The following is a 27,582-nucleotide window of genomic DNA, read 5'->3' as shown; positions in this document are numbered from 1 at the left end:
CATCAGCCCAGTATCCTGTCTTCTGACAGTGACCAATGCCAGGTGCTCCCGAGGGAATGAACAGAACAAGCAATCATCAAATGATCCCTCCCCTGTTGCCTATTCCCAGCTTCTGAGACATAGACATCTGGGACACTATTCATGCCCATCCTAATAGCCATTGATGGACCTATCCTCCATGAACTCATCTAGCTCTTTTTTTAACCCTGTTATAGTTTTGGACTTCACAGCATTCTCTGGCAAGGAGTTCTGCAGATTCACTGTGCATTGTGTGAAGAAATACTTCCTTTTGTTTTAAACCTGCTACCTATTAATTTCATTTGGTGACCCCTAATTCTTGTGTTATGCGAAAGAGCAAATAACTCTTCTTCAGTCACTTTTTCCAGACCAGTCATGGTTTTATAGAACTCTATAATATCCCCCCTTGATCATCATATTTCCAAGCTGAAAATTGGAATTAGAGATGTTCCATCATATTAAATACTTGAGATTAAATTCCTTTGGTTTCAGCATGTTCATGTCTATAGAACTGCTTCAGTGTAACAGAAGAGAATTTGGCCTGTGTGAGGTTCCATTAATGTTACATAGGCCAGGTCTACACTAGGGGAAGGTTGAATTGAGATACGCAACTCCAACTACGTTAATTACTTGGCTGGAGTCAACATACCTTAATTTAAGTTTCCACACGCTCCCATTGACTTCCCCTCGTCCTCATGAGAAGCAGGAGTACCAGCACTGATGGGGTACCCTGAGTTTACTCTGGAAGATCAGACACGGCAGCATCAATCTTCCCTGTGGTGAAGACATGGCCATAGCATCAAACTGCATTGCCTACTGCAACTGCAGGAAGGAAAAGGGATAATTTCCTAGATGTTTAAGAACAAAAGACTCCCCATTCCACAGTTCTATTCTGAGAACAACAACAATTATATTTAGTTAACTTGAAACTCAAGGGTATAATCCAAGAGAAATGAAAATCGCTCAGGGTATGTCTACACAGCAAAGTTATTTTGAAATAATAGCAGTTATTTCGAAATAACCTTCCTAGTGTCGACACAGCCATTCCGTTATTTCGAAATTAATTCGAAATAGCAGAGGGCTTATTTTGAAATTGGTAAACCTCATTCCATGAGGAATAGCGCCAATTTCGAAATTGCTATTTTGAAATAAGAGCTGTGTAGATGCTTACCTCGAAATAGGGGGCCTCCAGCCCTTCCCAGGATGCCCTGCTAGCTGCCCTGGCCACAAGGTAACTTCTGACCTGATGCTCTGCTGGAACTGGTTCCAACCAGCCTTAAATGTGATTCAATGTCCACTCAGTGTGGATGCGCTATTTCAAAATAGAAAAATGTTATTTTGAAATGCATTTTGTGTGTAGATGCGTTATTTTGAAATAAGCTATTTTTAATTAACTATTTTGAAATTAGATATTTTTAAATAATGCTGTAGTGTAGACAAAATCCTATTCGTCCATAATCATAGTAGTCAGAGTTTGATTTTGGTTTGTTAGGAAAGAGTCTAGCATCAGGAAGCAAAAGAGTCCCATTCCGTTTTGTTACTTGGGTGCAAATCCAAAGTGATTCTGGTTCTTTGTTGTAAGTGTAAAAGACCCAGGCTCTGCACTGTCCTATGCTGTGTACTATTCCACTGGGTCAAAATCTCCCCTCCTTCATCTCCAGACGACCCCCTTAAGGTTAATAGGGAGAGGCAAGGTATAAGTCAGCACTAATTTTACCTTATATATATATATATATATATATATATATAAAAGAAGCAAATACGTGTTATTTTTTATACAATATTAGAAGATTTACCTGATGTTGCTCAGGTCCTTAACTCAATTAATTTTTGGTTTTGGAAAATAAAATGTAAATATCCACACTTCCTTTAAATCATTCTGCTGGGGTGGGCCTGGGGACGAGGGGTTCAGTATGCAGGCTGCTTCTGGGAGAGAGAACTACCCCGCCCTCTCTCATCAAAGCAGCTTAGAGCCAGGTGAGAAGCACCTTTCCCTGGCTGCTGCAGCTCCAGTGGGCACAGCCATGGGAGGGTTACATGTCCCTGACTGGGGCAAGTCTGCTCCCTGGGCTCCTCAGCCAGAGTAAGGAATGCAGAGAACCGTGCACTTTCCCCTCACTCTTGGATAAAGGGGATCAGATAGCAGAGTTCCCGTATGAATCTGAGAGGGGGAACTTCAGCTCCCCCCTCTCTAAAGGACGCCTGGAAGATGGGAGGCTTGGGACTGGAGCAGTCCTGGATGGTGGGGGGACACCCCCAGAGAGCCCCTTTCATCTGTCTGGTGATTCTCTTTTCTGTATGGATTTCTGAAAAGCAATCCTATTCCAGGCACATCCCATTTTCCTGGCACAACCAAACCCTGACCTTGCTTTAAGTCATGAGAAGAGGAAGCTGTATACCAACTTTGGTGGTCATAGTGTAACCCACACACCTAGTGTGGTTACTGAATAATGCAAGTGGTACCTAGACCACAGCAACAGTTAAGACCAAGAGACCTCTACAGCACAGGCTGGGAGCTAGCTGGTTTTTAGCTCTGAGGGTAGAGGCTCCTATACTCTGCTTCGAAGGTCATAGGTTCAAATCTGCTCAGTGGCGGTTACAATAGCTCTTACCATTTAGGAGGGTTTCTTGAACAGACAAACAGACTCTCTCAAATATATAGTGGACTAAGCACTGCAGAACAAAATGCCATCCTCTGGTTATCAACTATTCTATAGGGCTAAGGTTTGGATGATGCTAATTCTCCTCTTTTGCCCAAAGAACATAATGGGTGTACAGATAAGAAAAAGCAAAACCCATAAGGGATCTACGGAGTACTGTGCATGTTCCCTTTGAAGAGTAAGACAACAAGAATACAGCCAGTGAGCAAAGACAGATGCAGTTGCCAGCTCTGTACAAAGCCATAAAGCTCTGTTTGCATTCTGACAGCACCTTGATCTACAGAACTTCTCCTCGAGTTGGAGTGACGGGATGGCATTTTGTGCCCTGGTGCATTCTTTCTTCCCCGAAGCCTTCGACTATAATGCGCTTGACCCCACTAATCGCAAGCAGAACTTTGAGCTGGCTTTCACCATGGCTGAGTGAGTATCACATTAGATCTCTGTGAAGTGCATCCAGTTGAATCTCACAAGACTGTGCGGCACCAGAGTTTAAGCATTTCTCTCTCACACCCTACATCACAAGCTCACACTTATTATGCCAGAAAAGGGAAATAAAACTGTACAGGACAAGACATCACAAAGCTAGCAGCTCAGGAATAAAAAAAAAAGATGCATTTTTCGCAGATGACTATTAATTTATAAATCGTTGCAAAGAACTGCCAGGGCTCTGTGTCCTAGCCTGTCCTTTGGATTCATGCACTCAGACTTGCCTGTCTGCTCCAGTTCTCCCCTATACACATGCACTCAGTTCTCCTCAACCAGATGAGTTCCACAGTATTTTAGCCATAGCTGTTATATACACAAGGGATTTAGGAGCATCAGGACTATTTGAAATAAATCTCCCCTTCAACACTCATATTACTCAGCATCAGAGTATCTGCCAAACACTTATAATAGAAAGCGCGCGCACGCACACACACACACACACACACACACACACACACACACACACACACACACACACACACACACACACACACACACACACACAGAGAGAGAGAGGAAGATTTACCTGGCATTGCTCAGGTTCTTAACTCAAATACGTTTTCTTTTTCTTCATTTAAATCACTGCTCCGGGGTGAGGGTGGGGAAGAGGGGTTTAGTATGCAGGCTGTTCTGGGGAGAGAGGACAGCCCCAGCCCTCTCTCATTGCAGTAGCTTGGGGCTATTTGAGAAGCACCTCTCCATGGCTGCTGCAGTTGCAGCAGGCATAGCCAGGAGAGTGGTGCATGTCCCCTGTCTGGGGAACAGACAGACCCAGAAACAGACAAACTCTCTGAAATATATAGTAGATAGCTGTCCCTTTCTCCACCCTGCCCCCAATGGCCCAATGCGGTTATAGCTATCCTAGTCTCCATTTCTGGTCCCTTGTTGCCCTGTGGTCATTCTGGAGTATAACTGTCCCTCCTACCAGACCCCTCTTTCAATGTTATGAGAAACAATCAAATTTCAGGCACATCCCATTGTCTTGGCACAACTAAACTCCGACCTTCCTTTAAGTTATGATAAGAGGAAGTTATATACCAAATTTGGTGGTTCTAGCTCTTACTGTTGAGGAAGAGTTCATGAACAAATGGACTCACAGATTGACTGACAGACATTTCAAAAATATATAGTAAGACATATACAAAGCTTCTAATAGCTGACTACTGTTTCCACAGCTATGGCAGCCTTGCCACTGATATCTGTGGGAGGTAGGACTGGGTCTGTAGAGTGTGGATACATGCACAGACGTGAAGTTCTCATGCACTTGTTTTAGGTCTGGAAATTCATGGTTTTCACGTTAACCCTTTCACGTGATTTAACTTGATCTTTTTATTGTACATCATAGAACTTCCATTCAGTAGCTCAAGTCAACATGGGCTGTTGTCTAATTGGATATTGTTTCCCCTTAGTCCTTTGAGGGGAAAAGTTAAAATAACTTTTACAAATTCTGCTGACAGTAATTACTGAATATTCCTGACAGGTGGCTTTTGTAAATCCATGTAAATACCCATTTGGAAAGCTCTTAGACCTTATAAATGTTATTAATTGAGATTTGGAAAATAACAAAAATGTACTTAAGATGGATTAATAGTAACTATGACAAAGTAAACAGATCAGACTGTATGACTTTTAGCTGCTGCCAGCCTATTGAATTTGAATGTAGCAGAGTACATGCACTTTCCTTGAGACAGCTGGAGGCTGGGTTGTATATGGTGACTTATAAGAAAACTAGATTTAAAAGAAGTCATTATTCCATTCTTAGAAAATCGGGTCACTTAAAAATTAAAAATGGCTCTCAACCTGATCCTGTCAGTTGGCAAATGCCATTGATTTGGCCTTGCTCCATTGACTCTAATGGCTGATTTCCTAATAGCTTGGGATCTGCACCTCCAACTTTAACAAGAGCAAGGATTTTTTGCCTTTGAGTTGAAAAGTTCAGGATCTAGAACCAGGAACCAAAAAAACCAATCCCAAGAATGGTGATACTATGGTGATTCATCAGTCCAACTCACATTTACAGTACTCTAACTTGGCAAGTGGGAGGACTGCCTTTGGCATCCCTCCTGCAAGAGAACATGAGTAGCTGTTGTAACGACATTTGCAGTGAGAGATTATTCTCCTGCCCCCACCTCTCAGGGCATGTCTACACTAGGAAATTATTTTGAAATAAAAACTCCTGAAATAACGATTTCAGAATAGTGTGTCCACACTACAGGGAAGCCTCAAAAATAGTCTGAGGCAGACTTCCTTAACGTGGATGCGCTACCTTGACTTAGAACCCCAAGAAGCACTGCAGAGTAATCACTTTGAATGACTCTGGGAAGTAGTTATTTTGAAATAGCAGCAGTGGAGCAGCCACACTACCGCTATTTTGAAATAAGCGTTATTCCTCATGGAAATCAGGAGCTATTATTTCAAAATAATAGACTTGATAGTGTGTATGCTCCACTTGTTATTTCAAAACAACTCCGTGATAGACCGGGGCTCAGAAAGCCTGTCACGGCAAAGTATGCGCAAGACACCTCCATTGTCATCAAATTATGTTGATCAGTGACATAAACACAAAATTAAGTGGCAAAACAATTGTAAAATTTGCATCAGTCAAGAGGCTGCACGTGAGTGGTTTCTGAGCAGACTAATTGTGGTGTTATCATTCGAGAGAGAGAGTAAAGTGGACTGCTGTACCTAAGCTCTTTTACCAGTCCTGCTATGCATGTTTGCAACATACATGGAGCCATTGTGCTACTGGCTTAGCTACACCGCATGAGCCTGTGTACTTGCCTTTCTGCAATGGGCACTTTTCAAGAACTGAATTTCTCCTGACTTTTGGGTGACTAAGGATCAGGCTCTCAAGTTGGTTTTGTTTTAGTAGACTGCCATTGTCTATTTAGAACAACATTTATTTTGCTTTGTTAAATACTGTTAGGAGGGAAGATATGGCAATCAAAATGTCAACCGATGGCTCTGTTGTCACATTTGTCTAAGGACCTGTCTCTGCTAGGGAGAGATTTGTACCAGGATAGTTAGATAGGGACAAATCCCAGTGTAAACGTGCTCCACTGGTGCACCTGAGTGTGGTTTGAAACTTGGATAAGATGCAGGAAGGTTTGCCTAAACTGTGTGTCAGTGTACATTAGTGGGGGTATGAACTGTGGTGCACACCAGCAAGTTGCATGCTAACCCACACTTAAAATTCCTTGCTGGGTGTTAACATAATACTGTTTGAAACAGGACAATTAACAGGCACTAGGGAACTTTTAATGCACACCAGCTGGATTGACACAGGACAGTGAATGTGTAACATGCTAGCATGCACTAGACTTGACACCCCACAGATGTGAACTAATACACTGTGTAGACAAGCCCCCAGTATTTCATCAGTGCAGTACAATTGCATTAGTAGTTGGCACTGGAGTAGCTACATTGGCACAAATATCCATCAGATCTGTCTGTACTGGGGTACATCTACATGGGGATAAAAAAAAACCCAGATCAGCGGACTTGAGCTCATGTTCTGCAAAGATGGAAGGTCCCTAAGGTCTATGCAGCAATATTTACCCCTGTAGCCTGAGACCAGGTCAGGTGACCCAGGCTGGCTGCAGCTGTACCCCACCTCTTTCATCTCTGTGTAGCCATACATTATGCAGGGGATCGATATTATAGTGATCGATCCACTGGCCATTGATTTATCATGTCTGCTTAGACGTAATAAATCAATCTCTGAATGCACTTCAGTCGATGTTGGTACTTCACCAGGACCCTAATGCACACAAGATGTCACTGTAAATATGCCAATTTCAGCTACACTATTTGCATAGCTGAAGTGGCATAGCATAGATTGATAGTGGGAGTTAGTATAGACAAGCCTAAGTCTGTTAATTAGGGCTAGAGAAATTTTCAGTGCTATTTTGTTCCATAGTTGGTAGCAAGAAAAACAAAACTACAAAGAGATGCTGTCTGGTGAACTTTTGACTATAGACCACAGAACTCTTTCAGTGTTACATGGAGTATAGGTTCACTTGCTCAAGGCAGAGCTGATTCAGTTGCTTCCCAGCTGCAAAGGTCAACAGCTACATCCCTCCAGACTCCTGCAGCTGTTTCTCCTACTGCAGTCCAGTGGGAACTTTAGATGATGTTTCCTCTTTTTCTTCCCAAGAGTAAACATCATGGGGGAAAAAGAACTGTGACAGTCTGCACTGTCAAGACCTATCCGGGCTAATGAAGAAGCAGATGGTCTAATGGAGAATGTAGTTTTAGCAATATTGTTGCTAAAACCCTAGAATAGTAGGTAGCTCATCGTAGCTACATAAAGGACCTGATGTCTGAAACTGCACTATAAAAGCTAATCTTTCCATTAGGCCATAAGTCAACATGTTGTGGGAGCATTCCAAGTTAAAAATCAAGAAGTCAAAGCAAATCATAAGGAAAGCTCTGAAGTGTTACAGCTTATGGAAAATGGCTCATTTTAATGGTTTAAAGCATTCCATTGAATGCTGTTCTGCTGTTTTCTGCACAGAGATCTATTTATTGGTCTTAAAGGGTTTGACATTTTACTGAAGCTTAATTAGGTAATTGCCGCAACATAGCGTGTCATCCAAGTGGGATGATTTTATAAACATTTCATTTAAACCAGCTTTACGGTGCTATTTCACTCCTCTTTGGGAAACTGGCTGTCTATTCTATGTTTGGACAGAGAAGAAACAACATCCTGTCTAGTTTTTGATAATGCAAGTAATGGGCAGCTCTTACTGAACTTTGCCACTAGCCATCATAGCAAAGAAATTGGCATTTGCAGCAGCCTCAGGGAGTTAGATATCCACTTCTGGTTGATTTTCAGAGGGAATTGAGAAAATACCTCCTCCCCCCCCCCCCCCCATAAAAATCCCACACCAACTAATGCCCTATTTGCATGACCCTCTGGCAGGATGGGGCTAGTGGTTTATTTTTCTGGAGTAAGATTTGCAATACTGATGTCCATGACAGTTGACTTCAGTGGGAATAGAGAGAAGCTAGTGCTGTGCATTTCTGAAAAATCTCAGCCCTGTAAAACAGAGCAGGGGCCACTACCACGCAGTTGCATCAGCCTGCATTTTGGCACATCCGCTCAGTGACTGAGACCAGACAGCATTTGCTACATTCATAACAAAGGAGAACTTTTCAGCTATTTGAAGTTTAATTATAGAAGGAAGTACATTTAAACCACTTGCCCCAATGCAAACATGACTCGGACTCACTTGCTGTGCTGTTTAATTTGGGTAACAATAAGAACGCTCCATGGGGTGCCCAGCCAGGTGCAGTATGCTCTTCCAAATAATCACAGGATGCAGCAAAGCACAGCTACAGGCGCCTACAACTTTTGATGCAACTTCAAACAGTGTCACATTGACGTACAGGAGGTCCCCAGCACAGTGGAGTTTTTCAAATCAAAACTTCACTAGAATGGGAATCACTATTTGGCATCAAGCAAAACTCTTGCCAGAAAGGCAGTGCACTGAATTTGAGCTCACTGTATTTGATTATCTAGCAGTCATAGATAATCTTTCCTACTCCGGCTGCTAATTAACAATCATGATTGTTTGGCTGATTGATTTATGACATGGGCTATGAAAGAATGCATCGCTGCCCAGGTGCCTCTCTCATGGCATGGGGTGGCTCTGTACAGCCTTGGGTTGGTTTTCTCAGGACTCCCTAGTGATCTCTACACAGATTTCCTTATGGATAACCACACCCCCGCCTAGGACTGGTTCAATAGTATTGACTGTGAAATAAAGTCCTCAAAAGGAAGTCCAACACCTCCACACCAAAGTTCATAATCGGCTTTAGCATGCTCAGCCATCCCTGGAGCCCTTCTTTTATCCCAGTTTGTTCCTCACCAAACAGCCCCTCTCAGCCCTCCTGCCTGGAATTCAGCCTTCACTCACTAGCCCTCCCACTTGTTCCTTAGGGTCTCCCACTCTGTAACCTCTTCCACAGTGGCATCAGTAGCTGGAGTGGAGAGATCACTGGGTAGTCAGCCTTCCCCCACTATTGCCTGCCCCTTTATAAGGACGAAGTATCTTCTCTTAAGCCCAGTTGGGCAGCAGGTAATAAATCCCAGGTGCACTGAACCCCTCCTTTCCTTCCCCTCCAAAGGACCAGTTATCCTGTGGCCCAGGTCCAGCCTTTTTCACATCCCCGGATTGTGTGCAGAAATAAGTGTGGACGAGACCAGAAAAGCCACTGAAAATTCAGTAGTGGTCGATTATATAACAGCTGTCTGTGGGAAGGTCCGCTTACCTATGATTGTCATTGACTCTGATCTTGGTGCTTTCGTTGGGCATGTCTAGACTGTTTTATTTTCGAAAGAGGATATGCAAATTCTGCAGGAATCTGCATATCTTCTTCCGATTGCTTTTTCGAAAGCGGGTCTTACGAAAGTAAAAGTAGTCTGGACACTTTTTTTCAGGGAAAAAAACATTTTTGAAAAAACTGCTCTTCCTTTAAAATGGAGGTTTACACGGTTTTTCAAAAAAAGGGAGGGGGGGTTAAAAAAAAAACCCACATCCAGACTACTTTCACTTTCAAAAGACCCGCTTTCGAAAAAGCGACCGGAAGAAAATATGATAATTCCAGCAGAATTTGCATATCCTTTCGAAAATAACACGTCGTCTAGACATGCCCATTTAGAGCAAAGAAAGACTGGTGGCTCATTTCCTCCCACAGGACTTGGGCTCTAGTGGACAACCCTGCAAAACTGGCAGCTATCTGAGGCTCATTTTTGCAGGGAGAGATGTGCATACAAATTCTGTATCCATGCAGGGCGCGGTCTACCCCATGCCCACTGGTGCATCATGCCACAGATCTGTCACCGCAGACCTCATCAGACATCTCCCTTTCTTCCCGATTCTAGCCTGTATCTGTGCTTGATCCTGATGGCAATCCAGGACTGCTACCTGGGTCACTCTCCCGTAAAACAAACAGCCCGGCCTTCCTCATGAAGTCCTTTCCCATTTCACTTATACCTGTTGTCCGTGCAAGCCTCTTTGCCGGCAGAATGGCACTTCTGTTCCCCTCTGAACTAGAGTGATCTGGGCTTTCTTTCTCCTGAAGTGGGAGAAGGATTTGGAAGCCCAATGGGCCCTTCTTGCCCAGGCCCAGAGAGAGGCAGGGATGCAGCCAGCAGATCATTAGGGGTGATCTAAAGTCTATTGAAACTAATGGAAAAAAATCCCACTGAGCTTTGAGTCAGATCATGAGAAAGGAGAGGGGTGGAAGAGGAATTTTCCCTGTTTACAGAACCTGGCAACATTCAAGCAACACATGCGCTTGACCATTTCAGTGTTAATCCATAGCTAGATGGTTATATAGATTTCTTTGAAAACAAATTCCACTCTTTGATACAAGCCCAGCTGATTTGGAAATATACCAGGGTGCACTAGCAATAACCCATTGTCTGATGGCTCTTTTTTGGTATTGCTGCAGGAAACTGGCACACTGCGACCGCCTGATAGAAGTGGACGACATGATGGTGATGGGCCGCAAGCCAGATCCCATGTGTGTTTTCACCTACGTACAGTCTCTATACAATCATCTGCGTCGCTTTGAATAACCCCCAAGAAAGTTTGAATACAACCCCATACTGAGACGACTGGTGTTTTCTCAATGAAAAAAGAGTGAGGTTTTGAGAATAGAGCGCAGCCTTTATATTCACTCGGAAATTTGTTACTGTCCCGTGCTTGCATTCAGCTGTGTCACTGCTTACACTGTTGCCAAGCAGGGCCCTAAAATGTCGATCACAGTAATGGACCAGTAAAATACAAAAAAAAAAAAACATAGGGAAAGGCAGAAATCATCGTTTTGGTGCTAGTAATAAGTTGTTTTAAATACAGTTGTGTTAAAAGATCGAAGAAAGCTAAATTGTAAGTCTCCTTCTAGTCAGTTTGCATGTTACAAGAATCTATGCTTCAAAGGCATTCTCTCCTACCACTGTTCAAGCCACAAAGGATACTGTACATGTGTTTTCTACCCCTCTAGCCAGCATAACACCCAAGAAACAGATGGCAGCTTACATTAAGACTTTACAAAGGAAGGCAGCCTTTGTTCTAGTGAATGCAAGTTATTTGACTGCCACTATTGCAATATCACTGCCCATGGGCAAATGTGTGTGTGTGTGTGTGTGTGTGTGTGTGTGTGTGTGCGCGCGCGCGTGCGTGCAACATAACTGCTGGTGGGGGCTCTTACATATCAGTGGCCCATTTGGGGACTGAAACCACAGCACCAAAATACAGGCCTCTGCCACTTACTTAAACTAAAAAAAAGTTACACAGTTCACCTGCAGCAGTAGTGGGCTTTTATCTGTATCAGCCACACCCACTTAGTATCTAAGCTCAAATCCCCATATTGGCTATTACTGTGTGTGCTAGTGGGGGTCAAAGCTAAAATTGTTTGCTAAAGTGGTTGGTTGATACTGGTGCTGCAGGTCCTGGCTTAAGGCCTAGCTAAGGAGGCAAGGCAGGCATGGGGTTGTTGCTTTTATGCAGCATTTGTTTATAAATTTGATGCTCACAGAGTAGCAGTGGTCCTCTTAAACAGGTATAGCATAGGCAATAGAAGAAGCTGCCCAGGAACATGCTTCAACCCTAGCCCCAGGAGAAAGTAGCTCTGAGATGAGAGAATAATGTGACTGAACACCCGGTTCCATTCTATCCTGGGCCTCTCTGCTCGGGGGCCTACTAAGATGCCACTAAATTTAAAAGATCTGGGAGTTTTGGAATACCTTGAATTATTTCTGATAAACTAGAATACTTTCTGAGTAACTCCATTTACTTCAGTGGTGTTATTCCAAGCTTACACCTATGAAAAAGAGATCAGATTCTACCCTCTGGCTTCACTAGAAAGGCAGCTTTGGTTTTGCAATGAATGTAAAATACTGAAGTCTCCCTCCCCAAAACAAATGAATAGACAGTAACAACTACTAGGCAAATAGATTGATCCTGCTAAAGAATGTTTTTTTTTTACCTGCATCTGTTTGTGGTCCTCACAGCTATTTATAAAAATGACTTTGGTTCTGTATTGATGACCATTTATAATAAAATATATGTCAAACTCCGCTCACAGCATTTCTCATGGCTGAGTGGAGGATACAGCTGGAAAGATTCCAAGGAAGTTTTTCCAAAACTGAAATATATTTAGAGTTTAAAGGAAAAACAAACAAACTAGGATCCATTATGATATTACTCACAGGGCTGTAAATCTAGAGCAACATCATTGGATTCAGTGCACAGCACAACAGGATATGACTGAAGCCAGTGGGTCTTACTGCAGTGCAAAGGACAGTAATAATATTTAGTTTCTACTCTGCCTAGTTGTAGTCTATCACAGCTGCTCTCTGTATGATTGTTGTGCCCTCTACCAAGTCTCCTCCATCTACATGGAGATGATCCACTTAAAGATAGCAGCTTAGGCTTCATACTGAATTCAACTCCTTGCTCTGCCACTGCCTTCTTGTATGTACTGGGCCAAGTCACTCTGTCTCTTTGAGCCTCAATTTGGGGCAGGAGGAGAGGCTGCCATAAAGCAACCTCTGCCTGTGGCAGCCCAGACTTACCATGGACAGAGGCTGGTCCATAGCAGCAGCCCCTGTTCATGGGGAGTTCCAACTCCCTGAATACAGGGGCTGCTGCCACCCCATGCTGCTGACTCTGTCTCGGGGTGGTGAGTAGCCACTCTGTGCGGGGAGCTGGTTTTTAAACTGATACAGAGGCAGAAGCATGGGGTGGCAGGGGGCTTCCCAGGAGTGGGGCCGAGAGCATACGGAGTGCTGACCCCGCCCACGGTGACAATTCAATAGTGTAACTGCTAAGATAGCACGCAGTTACACGACTATTCAATCAAACGATACCTAACATCCCTAGTGTTGTGAGAATGAATACAGTAAGACATGTCTACACTATGGTGATGGAAGCCATATGTGTACCTAACATAAATGCAATTCAGATTCTGCCCTGATCATCCTGCTTCTCCTTGGCTGGCTTTTAGAACCAGCATCTGCTCTCCATCCTTGCTCCCCTTCTCCACGCCCTTACAAACATCTGGCAATGCTAGAAGATGCAAATGTTGAATCTCTAGTTTTTAAGCACATGCAGCTCAGATCCTTAGTGGAAGTCACGAAGCCATCCTTGAAGTCAATGGAGCTACAGCTCTCTGGTGCAACTACATCACTGCATTCTAGGGATGTAGCGTGTAGCCATTTAAAAGGGTAACTGATAAGCTCATGCTTATCGGTTACCCATCCAAACAATTACATGCTCCTGCGGAGCCACTTGCTGCCCTAGGCTACTGCCTCTATAATTTATATGTTCAGGTCATAGTTTGTTGAGTTACAGATCTTCTCCCTATTCACTGCCACTCTGCCTCATCTTATTCACCCTATTCTGTTCCAACATCTGAAGCAGGACTTAGAGATAATTACATCACAAACCTAAGGCTGAGCTCCTGAGCCAATTGCATGGCAATGACCAGGCAAGAACTAGTTATTCTTTCACTAACAACATTTTAAAATTGAGTTGTTCTAAATAGTGATGTAAACAAGACCAACTCTATTAATTCTCAAAGAGCTACTCTGTTACATCAGTCTAAGTTTGCCCTAACACTGAACAAACCGAACAGATGGGAGGAAAAAGGACAAGAAGCAATAGCCTATGGACTACATCATTACCTCCTCACCCCCATGTCCCTCATGGTTTTCAAAAGGTTTCCTGTTTGAGGGATTAACACACTGAGGTTTCCTAGTACAGGTCACTTGTGAAATGTTTTGCTACTCCTTTCATGTTGAAACGTGTTGCATCAATTTAATGAGAGATGAGCCCAAGCTACATCATTCCAATCTGGATCTGAACTTCTCCAAAGTTCAGAAGAATTTGGATGGGAAGTTTCCTTCCAGTCCAAATAGCTTGATACTTGATCCAAAACTGACCAAATAGCCCAAAGTTCAATGGCATTTGGAGTGGGAGGTTGGCTCAGGCTCCATCTCTAGTAGAATATATTAATGCCCAATATAAACACGGCTAGAGCTCTTGCTTTTCTTGCAGATTGAAAAAGAATAAAGAAAAAAACATTAACTGAATACATAAACTGACAGTTCAAGCTGGGAAGCATCCTGCTGCTGTAATGCAGATATCCAGTTGCTAATGTCATAGTGGAAACGATTTGAAAGCCTTTATGCACATCTGAAAAATATAAGGTGCCATTGGCGCCTCATCCCAGTTATCATGAAGCTCCTATATTTTACACAAGTGGATAGAGGTTTGGCACACTTTTGCATATTTGTTGGAGAACGTTTTGCTGTTCTGAGTTGTAACATTGTAGTGAATGACCAAAATCATGATGGAAAGTAAAATGTATATTCTCAACTACTGTGCAACAAAATGTGTTGAGTAGGAAAGCTCTAGACTTCTATTTCACATTGTCAAAGGTTTTATCTGTTGAAATGCTATGAAAGGAAACCTGTCTTTACATCCAGAACATACTATCGTTATAGATCCTTTCACAGCACAGTATTACCATCTTCTCCGATAACATGAGTAATGAGGGCATTACAACAGTTTGATTCTTACTAGTTACTTGCATCACCTCAGATTCATTCATATAGGCCCCCGCTCAAAAGGCTTATACTCCACTGATTTCAATAAGACGGAAGCATGAACTTAAGGTGCTTTGCCAAATCAAAGACAAATACAAGCTCTGCTGAGGAAGAGACAGCTGAAATCCTTGCCAGAGGAGGTTGTGAAGACCAGGACTTTAACGGGGTTCAAGAAGAACTAGATACATTCATGGAGTTTAGAGTCTATCAATGGCTATTAGCCAGGATGGGTAGGTATGGTATCCCTAGCCTCTGTTTGTCAGAGACCAGAAATGGATGATAGGCAATCAAGTGATCACTCTACCGTTCTGTTCACTCCCTTTGGGGCACCTGGAATTGGCCACTGTTGGAAGACAGGATACTGGGCTAGACGGACCTTTGATCTGACTCAGTATAGCTGTTCTTACGTTCTTAAATGACTTGCCTTAGTCCAGACTATTCTGGGCTCTACCACTTGTGCATAAGAACAGCCATACTGGGTCAGACCAAAGGTCTATCTTGCTCAGTATCCTGTCTTCTGACAGTGGCCAATGCCAGGTGCCCTCAGAGGGAATGAACAAAACAGGTAATCATCAAACCCATCACCCATTCTGGCTAATAGCCATTGATGGACCTTATATGCGGAGAATATGCTACTTTTCATGCCTCATTATCCCCATCTGTAAAAATTGGGATGGTATAGTGACCTGGTTTGTACAGAGATCTGCAAGATCCACGGATAAAAAGCATTCTAGGAAAAAAAAAAAAAGTCATCAAGTAGCCACAGGGCAAACAGTGAAGAAAAGGAAGTTTAGGGCTGCATAGTTTCAGATATATCTACTGGCTTTGTCTTTTGCATTTAGCTAACAAGTAACTTATCTTAATTGTTATATTCTTGGGCATCTATTTAAAAATAGAAATTAGAGCTCATTATAAAAATGGACTCACTTTCAACTAGATTTAGTCGTCAATTTCATTTTTCTTAAAAATTAATACTGCAAGTTTAGAACATTTTCAAAGCAACTCTAAAACATAACTATGCGTGTGTGTGTGTGTGTGTGTGTTGCACTGGAAACATTTACTCATTTTTAACTTTGTCTTCTTCCTCAACTTATTAATAGTATGTGATCTAATTTATAATGAAATATAAAACTAGTTGTGCATGTGCTTGTGCTAAAACTGAAAGTTTAAGTGATGCCCTCTGCTGGATTTTTATATTATTTTTCCTGCTCCACAAATACCTATCATTAGAAAGGTAGGATAGGGGAGACACTTTGGTCTATTAAATGCTAAAGTGGTAGATATCAGATTCAATAGCAAATGGCAGTTTTGAAGATGGTTCACTGGTTTTCTAATGCCCTTTTAAAACTTCACAACCTGTCTATAATACATACAAACAAGCAGTTGTGTGGTTCAGTGGCAATTTGAGCCTCCTTATTCTGCATCATGTTAATTTTTCATTTTCAGCTATTCTGGATTTCAATATAATGGATACAGGGCCCAAATTTGCAAATCCTCTCTTTTGGGAGCAGGGTTTGTAGACTGAGGCCTTCAGTAAATATGCAGTTATAGGCTCCTTAGAGACCACTTGGTTGTAAGTGACAAGCACACATCTAAATATTGGTAGTAATCAGCTGACCTATTAACAGAGACTAAACATTTTTCCTATGTTTGTGAGCATTTACAGTAGAATGCTGACCTCTAATGGACAGAAATTCGTTCAAGATCACTCTGTGCAATGCTTAGGAATTCTAATTCAACTGTGCAAATTAATTTGAACACATTCCCAAATGCGCATCACATATACCTATGCATCAGGTTATCTGATGGCTTCTGAATCCAGATTAAGCAGTGGTTGAAAATTAAGAGGCACCACTGTGCATGTGCAAATTTTACATAGTTTGAAATCAGTAATGAATTAAAAAACATAAATCAATAGTAACTTTAATTACTACATTCACAGAGACAAAAATGCATAATGTAGCACAAGGGGGCTCTGAAGGAATAAAGAAGACGCACCGTATCGCCAAGAACTCCAAGTTCTATTGCACCCAGACCCTCACTATTGTACCTGCCTCCCCTAGAGAAGAATGTTATTTCACTTTCCATTCCCCCAGCCTCTCAAACTACATCCCACAGCAACCCTGCTCGCAAGAGGTTAAAAAACCCTTTCCAAGACTTTTGGGGATGCTTTATAAGACATGTACACACTTCCACTGTAGTACTTCCATGTTGCAATCGGAGGAGTATAGGTTGGAATATACATTTTTGTATGATGAATTTCTACCTATCAATGGTTACATCTACATTGGCAAGATTTTGTGCAAATACTTTTAACGCAAGAGTTTTTGTGTTAACGTATTTGCGCAAGAGAGCGTCTACACTGGCATGTGCTTTTGCGCAAGAGATGTGCTTTTGTGCAAAAGCATCCGTGCCAGTGTAGACGCTTTCTTGCACAAGAAATTCATGTTGCCTGTCTACACTGGCCTCTTGCACAAGAACAGTTGCGCAAGAGGGCTTATTCCTGAGTGGGAGCATCATAGTTCTTGCGCAAGAAGCACTGATTTCATATATTAGAACATCAGTGTTCTTGCACAAGAACTCCCCGCCAGCATAGACAGGCAGCATGTTTTTGCGCAAAATCATGCCAATGTAGACACAGCCAATGAGTGTGAAGCCTGCAAGGAGTCCCATATCTAAAGAACTGACTACCATTGTATCTATTTAAAGGCCCCAATTGGGTCTCCACAGAGAAAATGCAGGGACAAAACAAGTTAAAGAATCACCTTCGATAGCTACGGATTTCCTATTCCTGTTCCATCCAGTAGCTATATGGAGTTTAAGGAGAAAACTGTCAGTGATGCTGAATGGAAAGAAGACATCCAGGCATAGTTACCTTCCCATCGATATACTTCCACTGAATTAGAGATTTTCTTTCCTTCTGTCCATCCAGCTGTGGAGAATACAGAGGTATGTAGAACAAATGGCTTTTGCAGCAGGGATTCAGATTTAGTTAGATATATTTGCCCAAATAATATGAACTACATGACTGATCAGATTACAGAAGGAAATAATGTTCTTGGGGGCAAAGCAACAAGATTGCATTTGTATAAAGCAAGAACAATATTTGGTGCAACATTATCTCACTCAATGATTAACGCCTTTGAAACTTATCTAATTCTCATTTAAAAAAATACAAGTAGTCCTGTGGCAGCTTAGAGATGAACAAAAATATATAGAATCGTGAGCAAAATTCACTTACATTTTAAGATAAGCCATATTTTGATTTTATTTTTTGAGAGAAAAGATTCAACTTGTAAACAATTATTTAACATTAAAAATAAGCATAGCAAACAACTTAGAAAGGTTAAATGCTAAAAAAAAAAAAAAAAAAAAAAAAGCCACAAACATTAAAAAACAGCTTTACTTGAAGCATGTATCAATACAGCAATCCCTATTTCCGTGACCACCAGTAATGGATACATTTAGGGTACATCTAACATGCTAATTTCAAAATAAGCTATTCCGGAATTTATCTTCTGGAATAGCTTATTTTGAAATAGCATGTCTGCATCCAAAAAGTGCATCAAAATAGTGCTTAGATATTGCGAAATAGCATGTCCACACTGATTGGGCGCTAACTCGCATTTAAGGCCATCCAGAACCACTTCAGGCAGGGCATCACGTCAGCAGTTAGCCTCAGGCAGCAGCTCCAGGAAGTATCTGAGACACATGCTTAAAGGGACCCTTCTGTACAGCTGTTTCTCACCTTCTTCTGCTTGCCTACCTCTCTGAGGGTGTGTCTAGACTACACCTCTCTGTCGACAGAGGGATGTAGATTAGGCACTTCGAAATTGCTAATGAAGTAGGGACTTAAATATCCCGTACTTCATTAGCATAAACATAGCCACCGCTTTTTTCTGAAACAGAGCTTTTTCGAAAAAAAAAATGCTGTCTGGACACAGATCTTTTGAAAAATAGATCCTTTTCTGAAAGATCCCGTAAACCTCATTCACATCTACATCCTAATCTACATCTCTAATCTAATCTAAATCGATATCTACAACCTAATCTACATCTCTGACAGAGAGGTGTAGTCTAGACACAGCCTGAGGGACAGCAAAGCATTTCTGTTGCGTGCTTTGGTTGCCCCGTGAACACCACAGCAATCCTAGCTATGGAACTGGACCTGCCTCTGAGCACACGACAGCCTGACTGTCATGCTGCAGTTTCTGCAGGCTGCCCTCCAGGAACACGACCCCGAGCTGCCTGAGGAGACCCTTAACATGCATCTGGGAGCCCAGCTCTCTCAGATCGCACCCACTGTGGAGTGCCACTTCTAGCAGCTGGACACCATTTCCGACTGGTGGGACTGGCTCGTGATGGAGTGGTGGGACAACCAGCAGTGGCTCCAGAATTTCCTCATGAGGAAAGAGACCTTTCCAGAGCTGTGTGCCTGGCTCACCCCTGCCCTAACGCGACAGGACATCCACATAAGCATTGCCATTGCTGTCTGGAATCTTGCCACACTGAACAGTTACTGATCTGTCGGGAAGCAGTTCGGCACAGGGAAGTCAACCGTCAGGGCCCTCGTCATGCAGGTATGGCGTGCTCAGGCTGCAGTCCTGGGGGTGTATGAAGTGCCAGAAAGGGGAACCATAGGGAAAAGGGGTGTGGGGGGGGAAGCCCCCTTCCCAGGCAATTCTCCAGTCCCACCCTCTCACAGCCCTGCTGCAGAGGGTGGGCTACATAAGGGATGGCCCCCGGTGTGGGGGGCAGGATAAAGGGGGGGAGCTCAGTGATCTCTCAAGGGCTCTGGCACCCGTGATTCTCCTTCTGTGGGTGGTGAGGGCCATCAACACTGCCCTGCTGAGCATGGTCATGCACCTCAGCAATGTGGACCCCCCTCGTCACCAGCTTTGCTGCCATGGGCTTCCCCAACTGCAGGGGGGGGGGCGAGGAGAGGCCTATTGACCACACCCACATCTAGGCCCCAACCATGGGGCATCTCACTACATTAACTGGAAGGTATACTTGTCCATGGTCCAACAGGCCCTGGTTGACCACTGTGGGCAATTTACTGACATCCATGTTGGGTGGTCAGGGAAGGTGCATGACACCAGCATGTTCCACAATTCCAGAAACTGGAGGCTTGTACTCTTCCCTGAGTGCACCATCGGAGTCAGGGATACGGATATGCCACTATGCGTGGTGTGTGTGGGGGGGGAAAATGTAGCCCAACCTTCCTGCCATGGCTCTTGAAGCCCTACACCGGACACCTTGACCCCAGCATGGGCCACTTTAATGCCCGGCTGGGCAGGGCCCATCTGATAGTGGAGCGTGCCTTTGGGTTTCTCAGGGCACATTTCCAATGCCTCCTGACCCTGCCTGGATTTTGGGGAAACATTGCCCAGGAGGTGTCCGCAACTTCTCTGAGAGGAAGGAGGCGGCCTTCCTCCCTGGGTGGGAGGCAGAGGATGGCTGGGAGGGCAGGGTCTTTGAACAGATGCCATCCATTAGTCCCATCAGGCAGGGGTGCACATCCAGGATGCCATGAGGAAGAATTTCTTACAAGAACAGTGACACTTCCCAGGGCCTCCTGACTAGGACCCTGTGCCTTGCCCCTCTCCGCCTTTCCTTCCTTCAACAACCCCTCTCCTCACACCCACACACCCCTCCCCCCCCCCCCACAGACAATAAAACAGTCTTTGGTTTGGAGGGGAGGGGGACAGAAGAGAAGAACTGCTCGGTTATTTATTTGGAGTACAAATAACTGGGTAAAGAACCTGGATGAGGAGAGGGTGATGAGAACCTGGGAGGGAGCAGGAGGCAAGTGAAAGGGGGAGGAGGGGTGAGGATGAGCAGTGGGGCTGGGAGAAGCATCTGGCTTGAATTGTTCCTCCACGTCCTCTGTGGGTACCTCGAGGTGACAGTGCCAGCTTCGTCAGAGTCATCCTCCTCACTGGCTCTGGCCCCTGGATGGACGACAATGGGGGTCTCCAGCCCCAAGCCCACAAGCAGGGATGGGGAAGGGGCTGCAGCATCCCCCAGGATGTGGTGCAGGTCCTGGTAATAGGGGTATGTGTGTGGACCTGAGCAGGAGCTGTGCTCTCTCACCCTGGCATTGCCCTGGTGGAGCTCTTTAACTTTCATCCGGACCTTGGTGGCCAGGCTATTGGGCATACGGCCATAAATGTTGATGTTGCGCCAGCTGGAGCGGAGATCCTGGAGGTTTTCCTACTTGCCTCACCCCTCAATTAGGGCCAGGATCTCTGCCCCAGACCAGGATGGAGCATATGTCTTCCATTGCCTGGCAGGCTCCTGTGAATCAGAGTGCTCCTTGGGAGCAGGGGAGTGCCATGGTGGCCCACTGAATTGCTGTGACAGCTGCAGTGTGGCTGGGGGCTGTCAGGGCCAGCTTCCTGGCACAAGCCCTTTCCCCTGGGGTACAGCTTTAACAGCTGCAAGGGAAAAGGAATTATAGAGTCCTGAGGAGTGTGGAGTGAGGGGCCTGCCAGCAGGGTACCTATGGATTTCCTTGAGGCACCGTATTTCAAAATAACTCCCTGTGCTGTGTCTACGCATACCCTATTCTGAAATAGTTATTTTGGAATAGGCATTATTCCTCATAGAATGAGGAGCTTTACAGAAGTCAGAATAAGGTATCTGTTATTCTGAATTCATTTAAAAATAACAGAATTGCTGTGTAGACTCGGACATTGTTATTCTGAAATACCACTGGTAATCTCAAAATAAAGTATAGTATAGACAGCCCTAGAGAGCTTCTAGTAATTCCATGTATGACTGAGCAGAACAACTGGCAATTCCATGTACTACTGACCAAACCAATACTAGATACTGTACCAGGAAGAGTAACCATGTACAGTACTTTTACTTGCTAAATTGGTAATTGTGCAAGATTTGATTCTGAAATTGCTGATTTTACCACAACTGAAAATGAAGTGTTTTTATTTGTCAAACAGCTTCAGGATTACAAAAGAGATGGCTAATGAGCTATTAGCTAGTCTAGCTAAATGAACAAAGCTAAATACATTCTATGTGGGTTTGGGGATTAGTGTAACACAGCTGTTTGAATTTTAGAAATACTATGTGCTCAACATTTAAACATCATGACCAGATTTTATGCTTTCCTGTCTCTTCAACTCTCCTCTCCTATTTAAATTTAATGTGCTAAAATTTAGTCTTATTGCTATTTGATAGGCCAGTGCCTATTCCCTTCACATAGCCACTGCTGTAACTACTGAAGTCACTGTAGTTTTTCCATCTTAGGCTCTTAGCTGAGCTCTGAAACTAAATGGCCATTGAATCACACTTGGGTTCTGTGGCCATTAGGAACTTGTACAACATTTACAAAGGCTTTGAACTGGTTATCAATACCAGAGCTTAAGTGGTTGATGCAGCTATACGTGACAGACCATATAATGTTAAAGGTAGAGTTGTAGAAACAGAACAGTTAGCCAAGATGACTACATCAAAGGGACACCAAGGGAGTTAACACTGATAGGTCACTGGAGGATGAAGAATTCTGGGCAGCTACAGAGTTATTTTAGTCAAATTTTGTCAATGTCGATACTCCAGAGTATATAGTGCATGGGGACAGCATTGGTGCTTATTGAGACAGTAAAAAGAGTTATAATCAATTTGACAACCTATTAAATGATGAAGGTGGAAGCCCTGCCCATTCTGACTATATAAAGGAGCCATGTTATAGCAGCTATGAAGTAATGCATCCTTGCTTTAGCACTTGTCTTAAAATTCCGAAAATTTGACCACTTTTATCGCATTTACTTTGTATTCATCAAATCCCAGCCACAAATTATCTGTAATTTGTAAGTTATAGAAATACTTTACTATAGGACATAAATGATTGTTTCATAAAGTAATGTGTCCTACTTTGTTGGCCAATACTTGTTGCAGACAACAGAGTGGATTGGCATAAGTTTCCCACACGATAAAGGAAGCTCCTAGAACTAAAGTTTCCAACTTTAAGTGATGCAACATGACCATTTCTTGTATTTGGTGACAATCCAACCAAATGCTAGTGGCAAGAACCACAAGAGGAAGGGACATTCAGATACCAATAGGAGACATGATCCTTTGCCTAAATTGCAGCGAGCTTAGCTCCAGATTGACCTTTTCTGGCTTGCCAAAGTCTAAATATCACACCAAATCTAAGCTATAGGATACAGTATGGAAGATATTTTATCTACATTGATTTGGTCCTTTCATCAACTTTTTAAAAAAATGCTTGTCTTTTTAATAAATTGTATGAACGTCTGGCACAAATTATCTTTAGATTCACTGACATAACACCCTTGAAGGAATTCCAAATTTACACATAGCTCTCTTACACTATTTTCTCTGCCCCCATCCCATCCATGCACAAAATTAAATGAAGTTTCTTCAAATGCCTTAATGATTAAAGTACCACCAAAATAAAGAGGTCAACGGGGAATATTTTTGCAGAGCAAGTGTTGTAACATATGATGTTTATTCTCTCTTTCATGGACAAAAACTCATCTGCCATGCCAAAGTGTTCCAGTTTGATTATTAAAGCACGTATTAAGAATCAACATATTTATCCATTCATAAAAACAAAGACTGTAAAATAGTTTTAGGGCATTATCTAACCCTTGAAAATGCAGCAAATGCAACTCCCCAAATTCCTACTCCAAACAAAATGTAGGAACAATTTTCTTGAGGGACATCACTAAAACTGCAAGCAGGGGCTAGTGAAACTTGTGACCAGGTCTCCAGTAAGACTGCAATGGCCTAGGTTACCTAAAATACTGATCGAGCATGAAACCATGCAGATGTTTCAGAAACTTTACTGTGCAATTTCAGAATAAGGCTAGACCTACAGTCCTTATTAGAGTAGAACTCTCTGAAATATATAAATATAGCAGGACTGGGCCTTTATATACCCTGATGTGGTTCCAAGCATTCCCCGCTACTTCTAGTATCTCAGATCAGAAAGCGGGTTCAGCATATTCTCCACAGCAGAAGCATAAAAGGCTTCCTCCTGGCCCAGAAATCAAACTCAGAAGTTAATAAAATAAATAAATAAATAAATAAAATCTATTTACACAGTTGCTATCAGCCAGCATGAGACCTGTGCTCCTTTTTTCAATTTTTCAGTATATTGGCTCTTTCAAGAACAATGTAACAGATTCTGCTCTCAATTATGCCAATGTAAACAAACAATAACTCTACGGAAGGCATTCAAGCCTTATCCATACACACAACTGGCAAAGTTTAAGAATCAGATTACCCAAATCTCTTCTGGAACCAGTGCACTTTTAAATTAGACTTAAAATAGTTTTATGTCGTTCATCCTAAGTCAGGGTAAATTTATCTTGCTAAGCCAGGCTTTAATTAGGAGTGTCCATACATGGGTTAACAACTTAAAAATTAATTAAAAACAAAACAGAACACTTTTAGTAGTTTGATACAACTTTGTGTTTAGACATGGCCTTTTTGGAATTTAATGATCAATAAAATTAATCTAGGGATATATTCATGTAAACTGCAGAATCGAGCCAAGTGTTTTTATTTTAAAATTGGTCTTCTGCCTATCAAGAATCAATTTCAGCTGTGTTCAGAACCAAAAAGGTATGCAGTTAGTAATTTTTCCCTTCTAATCTTTTCTCTACACCATACGACTTACAAACTTTAATATATTGCCAGGTTTTGTCACTTTAAAGAATGGGGACGGAGTTTTTGCATTTCAAATATCTCTGATAATAAACCATATGTAATAAATTCAGATTAGTCCAATGAATGTGGATCTAAGCTAGCCAGTTATGCAAATAGTCCTCGTCAGCTTTATACAACCAGCTGTCAGTCTGTTTTCCAGACCTTGTTGAGAATTTTGACCACTTCATCATAAATAACAAACACAATTGCTACATCCATACACACTCTGCCAAGCCGGGGAATTGTTCCTTTGTAAAATCTGTGGGTAGAAGAATTGTAAATAAGAAAATGCTTCACAGAAGGAAGAAAATATTTTTGGCATTTGGAATAAAAAGTAAGACAATTTGAAATTTCATAAAGTCAATTGAAACAGCAAGTTGAACTTTTACAGTTTCGCAAATAGTTTCTAACAAGTCTTAAAATGAGTTGCTTACAGTAATTGACTATATCAGATACTTAAATTGGTGAAGAAAAAAACCTGTTATATCAGTCCCATCTAATGGCAAACGTGCAACAGCTCTTATAGAAGACCAATTGGAAAGGAGTGAAAGTTATCCAATATGCTTCCACCTTTTCCTCTGTGACCAGTCTGCATGTTAGACAGACGAACAAAAGGTCACTTGGGGTAGTGGAAGGTAAGGAACAGTAGTTGTAAATGACATGTGCTAGTTCTAGACTACACTAAAAATGAATCCATAAAGACGACAACAAAAACAGTACTAAGATAATATCGATAAGTGCCACTCTAGCAAGGAGTTGCAGGCTGGGCTAAAAAGTGTTACACCCACCAAAAGATGAAAGTCAATAGTTTCACTCAAATATTGCAGCTATAATATCCCACATATATAGGTAATAGCTGAATCCACTTACGCTAATGGGCCCTCATTTTTGAGGATCTGATAGGCACAATCTAGTGTATTTTTATATTTATGGGCTTCCAGACCCTGAAATGCAAAACAAATGAAGTGAGTTGAGTGATTAGAGATCTCAGCTTTTAGCAAATTACCTGAACTGTAATTTAAAAAAATGGATTTTGGAACATCTACCTGCACCTCAGTAAGAATCCCAAACTTTAACTGAAAAAAATTCCCCCGACACAAATTTTGAAACTTTCATGCTTAGTTCTTATTTTTGAAGACAAATCCAATGATATACCATCATTTATACACGTTTCCTTTACAAATGGTTTGTGATGTTTTACAAGCTTAATTTCCAAACAAGTCTTCACAAAGCATGGAGTAGGGTAGTTGTGATACCTGGTACCTGAAACAACCATTATCCACAGTGCTATGCTAGAGCTGAAGTCAAATGTAAACTTTTAGGTTAAGTGAAGTTCCCCCCCTCGGTTTTTGTTCAATGCTTAGCACAATGCGGTACTGTTCCACAATTAGGGCTCCTTGATTCTATTGTAATAATAATCCTCAAAAATTGTACTAATCCAAATAAAAAGCGTAAATGTAAGAGACAAGCATATAAGATTCTTATTGTCTTCTTAAATGAAAGACCAGCGCTGATCCGAGTTAGAGTTCTGATAGAGCCAGTTCATTTCAAGATTAATTTCTAGAGTGATTTTTACCTGCATCCTGGTTTTGATTACATCTAACGGAGTATTGCCAAAGACACTGGCCGCACCTGCAGTAGCACCAAATGCCGCTGTAATAAACGGATTCATCTTTCTGTGGGAATCACCTGATTAAGCACATATAAATAATTATAAATAAATTAGACCACATATCTCCACAAATACTAATGTTTTTAGAAATAATTTAGTTCTTAATTTAGAATATATTCTCATATTCAAATAAGCGGCCAACAAAACAGTGGGAAGTATGGATCAAACGTTTCTATCATTGCCATGTAAGCGAGTTTAAAAAAACATTATTGGATAAAATTTGTGTACATCTAATACAATTAAACTGCCTGACTGACTCATTTTACCTAGATACCAATTTCGAAGGGAAGTCATCACAAAGAAACGGATAGCCTGGTTTGATCCTTGTTTGAGGACAGTAGCTGTCAGGCCCTGATATGTTCCACGTAAACCTGTAAACAGATTTAAAAATGTATATATAAAATGAAAATTATGTAATTAAACGAGAGTGAAAATTAGACAGCCAAAATTAACCTGCCTGTCTACTAAAAGTCAAGATCATTCATTAGAACCAACTGTATCCTCCCCTCGATACATGTATATTATATAACTTAGCTCAAATTGAACAAAGTATGTTTATGGTTCCCCATTAAGTTATGCTGAGATAAGAATCATAACAGTTTTTGCTACATGATTATACCTTGTTCCCGAACAATCTCTCTGACACCATGGAAAAATCCTTTGTACTTTGGATTTAAAGAGGACTGATCATGAATGAACTTCACCTGTAACAATTTAAAAAACAAACCTTTAAGCACAATATTGCCTACCAATTATTTTTTTCTAGTCATTTAATATGAACTGGGGCTCTTTTGTCAGGTTCTACAAAACTATCAACCTTACAATTTATAGGGGAAAAAAAAAATCTCTCTCCTGCCTTTTAAACATTTCATAACTACGTATGTTTGCACAGTAAGGTGATAATACTCTGGTCTAGTTGTCTCAGAACACATAATAGCACAAACTAAACTGTGGTCAGTCCCTTTAAAAAACAAAATTAGAAAACTCAGTGAGAGACTTGTTTAGCTAACCAGAAGATGTTTCCAATAAGTAGATGTAATAGTAGATGTAATAGTATTAGAATATTAACTGTCTGCCTACTTTTATAGTTTCCATTGGACAGACTACTACGACAGCTTCTGCAACACCAGCTCCAAGGCCACAGAGTAAACTCCTTTTGTTGTCTAGTTTCCCACGTGAATCCTTTGCGTAATTGCTGAGAAACTCAAACATTCCAAACCTGCAGGGAATATAAGCATTTCATTTTCTCCACCACAGATTTGTCCAAATGCAGACAGGAAGCATTCTGAATTACGTCAGAAGCATCCAGCCCACTGTTCCATCCTCTCTCTTTTCCAAAAGAAGTAACGGTCCTTAGTTATGGACTATTAATTGAACATTAATGAGGACTGGTATCCAATACCCCCTCAGCTCACCAAGATTAAAACATC

The 27,582-nt window shown here is 42.0% G+C and overlaps 2 protein-coding genes across 5 annotated transcripts in view; one reads left to right on the top strand and one right to left on the bottom strand.

Annotated features, from left to right (window-relative positions):
- The window catches only part of SMTNL2 (smoothelin like 2), an 81,415-nt gene extending 69,856 nt beyond the window's left edge, over positions 1–11,559 (top strand). For both annotated transcript variants that reach the window (XM_006113292.2, XM_006113291.2), the window contains exons 8-9: positions 2,947–3,098; positions 10,626–11,559. In XM_006113292.2, the coding sequence (XP_006113354.2) occupies positions 2,947–3,098; positions 10,626–10,752 (279 nt within the window). In that variant the 3' untranslated portion in view covers positions 10,753–11,559. The remainder of the gene's footprint in view (positions 1–2,946; positions 3,099–10,625) is intronic.
- The window catches only part of LOC102462635 (tricarboxylate transport protein, mitochondrial), a 22,665-nt gene continuing 5,926 nt past the window's right edge, over positions 10,844–27,582 (bottom strand). For 2 of the 3 annotated variants that reach the window (XM_075904920.1, XM_014568587.3), the window contains exons 4-9: positions 27,233–27,371; positions 26,772–26,856; positions 26,419–26,523; positions 26,057–26,169; positions 25,351–25,424; positions 10,844–24,739 (exon numbers count right to left, since the gene is read on the bottom strand). In XM_075904920.1, the coding sequence (XP_075761035.1) occupies positions 24,625–24,739; positions 25,351–25,424; positions 26,057–26,169; positions 26,419–26,523; positions 26,772–26,856; positions 27,233–27,371 (631 nt within the window). In that variant the 3' untranslated portion in view covers positions 10,844–24,624. The remainder of the gene's footprint in view (positions 24,740–25,350; positions 25,425–26,056; positions 26,170–26,418; positions 26,524–26,771; positions 26,857–27,232; positions 27,372–27,582) is intronic. The other variant, XM_075904921.1, reaches the window with a different exon arrangement.

Source organism: Pelodiscus sinensis, chromosome 21 (genome assembly GCF_049634645.1).
Source record: "Pelodiscus sinensis isolate JC-2024 chromosome 21, ASM4963464v1, whole genome shotgun sequence".
Classification (NCBI taxonomy): Eukaryota; Metazoa; Chordata; order Testudines; family Trionychidae; genus Pelodiscus; species Pelodiscus sinensis.
The sequence above is the reverse complement of the archived record's forward strand: the minus strand, read 5'-3'. Positions and strand labels throughout refer to the sequence as shown.